The 5141-nt window shown below is 37.6% G+C and overlaps 1 protein-coding gene across 1 annotated transcript in view; it reads left to right on the top strand.

Moving 5' to 3' along the window:
* The window catches only part of LOC104291806 (small conductance calcium-activated potassium channel protein 2-like), a gene marked incomplete at its 5' end in the record, with an annotated part of 19002 nt that overhangs the window by 2653 nt on the left and 11208 nt on the right, over positions 1–5141 (top strand). Inside the window, one exon of the mRNA XM_009891097.1 lies at positions 3572–3641. Within this exon, the coding sequence (XP_009889399.1) occupies positions 3572–3641 (70 nt within the window). The remainder of the gene's footprint in view (positions 1–3571; positions 3642–5141) is intronic.

Genomic DNA, 5141 nt, shown 5'->3' with positions numbered 1-5141 from the left:
TTTGCACATGCTCTTCCTCCTCTTTGTGCGCTCTTCCTCTCTTGCACACACTCTCCTTCCCTCACATATGCACTCTCTCCCTTCCTAGAATTGTGCTCGAGTTTGAATTTTTTCTTTCTTTCAGAGTAAGACAAATATAAGGTTTTACTGTAGTATCTATTTATAAAAGAAAATACTCTGGTTATGTGCAGCACAGGGTAATGCAGAATTGTTGAGAGTGTTTGTAAGAGTTTTCTAAGTCACAGCCAGTGATTCAGTTACTCTTCCTTGGACTACATGGGAGAAATAAAAAGACTTTTGTCCCCAGCAGCCACAGACTCATCATAAGGAACATACAAGGACCTATGCTGCTATTTGTCTGTTCTATTTGAGATGCCTATCCAGCCTGTGGCAGCTTTTTGTATGACCTGTGAAATAGGTTTTCCATTACATACTGGGGAGATGTAGATTAATTAAGGTTCATTTTGAACTGATGTTTTGATAATTTCTAAGTATGGATCTGTGTGTGACCCAGGCTCTGAGGAGAGCTGGGGGCAGCATCCAGCTGACCCACCTACATTCCTGAAAAAGACTCCTATGTGTCATCATCTTGCATAAAAGAGAGGAAGGGAAGGCTAGGTAATCAAATTTCTGATTAGTAAATTGAGGATAATAGTAATTGATTTTCTGTCTCATAGCAATGTTGTAAGGACTAGGTAGCTAAGGTTTGAAGATATGAAGTATTCTACAAACCTTAATTACTATATCATATTTAGCAAACTTTCAGGGTTAAATGTTACTGTGCTCTTTTAGAAAAATTTGAGGCAATAGAGTCCACAAAAGATGAGGCATTTTTGGGTAGATAAAAAGTTTTTTTCATCAGTTATGTCATCCTGTTTAGCTTAAAGGATTGGGAGGATGAGAGGAGTGGCAGGGGTTGTGGAGTAGAAGGTGACATGTCCTGTATGTCCTTTGCTGGACTTGAATCCCTGATTGCAAGTTACTCCATAACATTTTAACCTTGCTATTTATTTTGTGTGTGTGTGTGTGTGCATGTGCACACACTTGTGCATTAAAAGAGGAATCTAAATTAAAAAGCATAGGAGGTTTGATCTGCAGCTTTATATATCATTCAACCCCAAAGCGCTTCACAAATTGTAAAGTGGTGTTCTGCACCTCCTTTAAAAATCCATTAATCATGTAGGGGGTGGGGTGAAGAAGGTGGCACATGTGATATTTTCCTAGCTGTGCCAGCCAAACTTTGAACACCTATGTTAATAATACATTTCCCTCTGTCCTTTAGCACTTTGCTTCCCATTCCAAAACTTGTTGTATTTAAGCAAAAAAATACGATAATTTTCTCAGTGTGCTGAGGAATAGATAGTAGCAAATGGCTCTCTTCCGTCTTTCTGGATTCTTAAGTTTTTTATTGGATCCTCTCCCTCACCTTTCCAGATATTGGGCTGGAGATAGGAATAAAAGGTGTGAAGTTTCAAGGTCAATTTTATACAAGAAATTAGAGTAGATAATGGTAACAGTCTCAAACTCACAATCACATCCCTAAAAGGTCTAAAAATATTGTCTGTGACCGCACCTTAATAAGGTGAAGGTGAAATCAGTACTCTAAACAATATTATTAAAAGACATTTTATATATTGTATAAAGAAGAAAATCTGCAGGGGATAGTTAATGGGAAGGGTTGAAGGTACCATGGATTCCCTCATCATGAACATGAGAGAATTAGACTCCAAATGCGGCAGTTACTGTTTGGAAGCAATAGCAACTCTATAGGACTTTCCACCTGCTGAATAGAGCCCACGGTGCTCATTTGGTTGTTTTAGTATATTTTACAGTTTGTCTTCTTCTATTTTGTCTTTTTATTTCAACAAAATAAAATTAGAGCTCGGAAGTAAGTTGTATGATCTGTTCCTTCCTAAATTTGCAGAGTTTTCCATTGTCTGCATGCAAAAGATAAAGTCTTTATTTGTGAACTTCAGTGGTCTGATTGCTGCCATGGAAACACAATCCAGAATCATGATCTTTTGCTGTGATAAGTGAAGTTCATAAAATCAAGTTGTTTCATATTTTCTTGTAATGAATTTAAGAACAAAAGTCTGCCACTTTTATTCTAATCTGGCTGCTGCAGCTAAAGACTTACCATTACCTAAAGATACGTTTTCCAGTCTGTGCTAGATTTTGGGTTGGTTACCATTAGGTATTATCATCTTGATGTCAGCTGGCAATTTTTTTTTTCTTTCTACAATAACAATGGATTGCTCAAAATTTTAAAATTTGGTATATGAACTGGAAAATAGATGTTTCAAAGAACCTTAAGAAAATTAGAAAATATATATTCTGCAAATTGTTTGAGAGAGTAATCACCAAAACACTAGGATTATCATTCTCTAGTCAAATCATTGCATGCTTATCTCTGAGTTTTGTTCTGGGGCAGTAATGATATAACTCATTCCTTTGGAGGCTCCTCCATAATATTTGCTTTAGAATTTAGCTTGTAGCTTGTAGCCTCTGAAAGCACTGTTTCTATAAACTGCCTTTACATTGTACTCTGAAGGAAGCCTCCAGATGAAGAAGAGTGTGTGACATTCCAATAACAAGCTGCTGGAATTTTAATGTTATACGAACAATTGATTTCTACCTTAACAGAGTTATTCCCACATATTAAGGAAAATATTTCAGAGCATTCTTCTTCATGGAGGTTAGCCTAGATGTGAAAGGCAAATATATGGTAACTAAATATCTGACAGAGACTTCTGATTTTGGAGTATCTCCCCAAAATCTTTTATTTAAAAAACAAAAAAAAACCCCAAACCCAAACTTGGTACATTTTACTAATTAATAATAATGTAGTTAGCGAAGAGAAAATATACCCTTGATTCTTCTTTCATAATTTTTACAGCAGTCTAGTTTAAATAGTGCATTGGAAAGGAATGTCTAATGTAAGTTTAAAATGTAACCATATTTAAATTCACAAATGTTCAGAGCAATAAGAAAATTAAATGTATTGACAAGTATGTTGGTTATTTAGCTGCTGATCAGATAGAAGTTCTGTTTAAAGTAATGAGAAACTCACTTATCACTGTATTTCCATCAAGTTAAAACACCTGCTAATCCAATCCATTTCTGACAGAACAGGGCTAATACCTGTATCTAGTCATGTAGGCATGGGAAGATTCATGATTGCTACAACATTAATGACAAAAAAGCATTTGTTCTGTGTTTCTTCCTATATCTACTTGTAATGATACTGAGACTTGGATGAATGTTTTGGCTTTCTTTCATATAGTCTGGTTAAATTGTTATCTCCCTTTTTGAATGCAACTTTATCCATGGAAAACAGTAGTCTTGAGGACATAACATTTCCTTGTTCTTTTTCTTTTGGGATATTGAAGAGGCATGATTCTCATTGTACCAGACACAAAATCAGTTCTGACTTTATACAAAGCACTTGAGGCATTGTCCATGCAGTTAACTGTTCTTGTAAGTTTTATGCATGCTTTTTAGAAGTCCTAAGATGACCACACAGGTGAACAGATGCACACACAAAAATCTGACTTAAAATTCCACTTTTTAGATTAAGAAGTGTAAAAATGGAACAAAGGAAACTGAACGATCAAGCCAACACTTTGGTGGACCTGGCAAAGGTTAGTAGGCAATTATTGTTATTTTGTATCAACATTCATCCTTTCCAAATGAAGAGTGAAAATGTTATGAACTATACATGCAAATATTGTTTAAAAGTTTGTTAATTTTAGAAGATGAAAAAAAAAATCTGTTTTGAGTTAACATTTATTAAGTGAAACATCTTATTTATGGCTCTGAACAAGATTTGAATGTACCTTTTATTTTTTGAACATTTGGAAAAGATTTCATAACTGAGGGGCTGATCCTGAGAGCTGCTGAAACAGACTGCTGTGATCACGGCAAATGCTTAGGATGAACTTTGACTAGGCAATGTTTGTGTAGTCCTGTATAATAAAGAGATTTCTTGTCTGGAGACAGACTACGCTGTGAGGGACTATAGTTCACAGGCCCTCACACAGACTGAACTTGGGGGTTGTGGTTTTCCATTCCCGTTCTCTTATGAAGCAGTGACTTTAGACAAATAACTTTAGGTTTGTATTTGTTCCAAGTTTTTATAATGAATAATAACTGCCCACTTTGCTGATATATTATAAGGATTTGTTATTCTTTTTAAAGCTATTTAAGATCAACTAAAAGAGACTATCCAATTGCAAACTGTTAGAGCCAGGTCCAGCAGTCTGAGAGAGGCGAGGCTGCTGCAGCCCCATGCCCCCAGATCCAACCATTAGAGAAGCTGAAGATGCATTCCCAGTAGCCACACGCACACAGATCAGGCTTATACATCACATATATACATGGCTGGCCACACAGATCAAAGACAAACACACACAGAGCACTCATACAAACACAGACAGCACCAACAGCCTCATGCTGCTCTCCTCTCTGGCTGAGCAGGACCACAGAATGGTTGAGGTTGGAAGGGACCTCTGGAGGTCATCTGGTCCAACCTCTCTGTTCAAGCAGGGCCACCTAGAGCTGGTTGTCCAGAACCACGTACAGATGGCTTTTGAATATGTCCCAGGAAGCAGACTCCACAACCTCCCCAGGCAACTTGTTCCAGTGCTCGGTCACCCTCACAGTAAAAAAGTATTCTCTGATGTTCAGACAGAACCTCCCGTGCTTCCATTTCTGCCCATTGCCTCTTGTCCTGTGTCCTGTCACTGGGCACCACTGAAAAGAGCCTGTCTCCATCCTCTTACATGCCCCCTTCAGGTATTCCTATACATTAGAATCATAGAATCATTTAGGTTGGAAAAGACCCTTAAGAACATTGAGTCCAACTAAAAGTATTCTCTGATGTTCAGACAGAACCTCCCGTGCTTCCATTTCTGCCCATTGCCTCTTGTCCTGTGTCCTGTCACTGGGCACCACTGAAAAGAGCCTGTCTCCATCCTCTTACATGCCCCCTTCAGGTATTCCTATACATTAGAATCATAGAATCATTTAGGTTGGAAAAGACCCTTAAGAACATTGAGTCCAACTGTTAAACTAACACTGCCTAGTCCACCACTAAACCATGTCCTTAAGTGCCACGTCTACACATCTTTTAAATACCTCCA

The sequence above is a fragment of the Charadrius vociferus genome, unplaced genomic scaffold, assembly GCF_000708025.1.
Source record: "Charadrius vociferus isolate BGI_N301 unplaced genomic scaffold, ASM70802v2 scaffold149, whole genome shotgun sequence".
Classification (NCBI taxonomy): Eukaryota; Metazoa; Chordata; class Aves; order Charadriiformes; family Charadriidae; genus Charadrius; species Charadrius vociferus.
The sequence above is the reverse complement of the archived record's forward strand: the minus strand, read 5'-3'. Positions and strand labels throughout refer to the sequence as shown.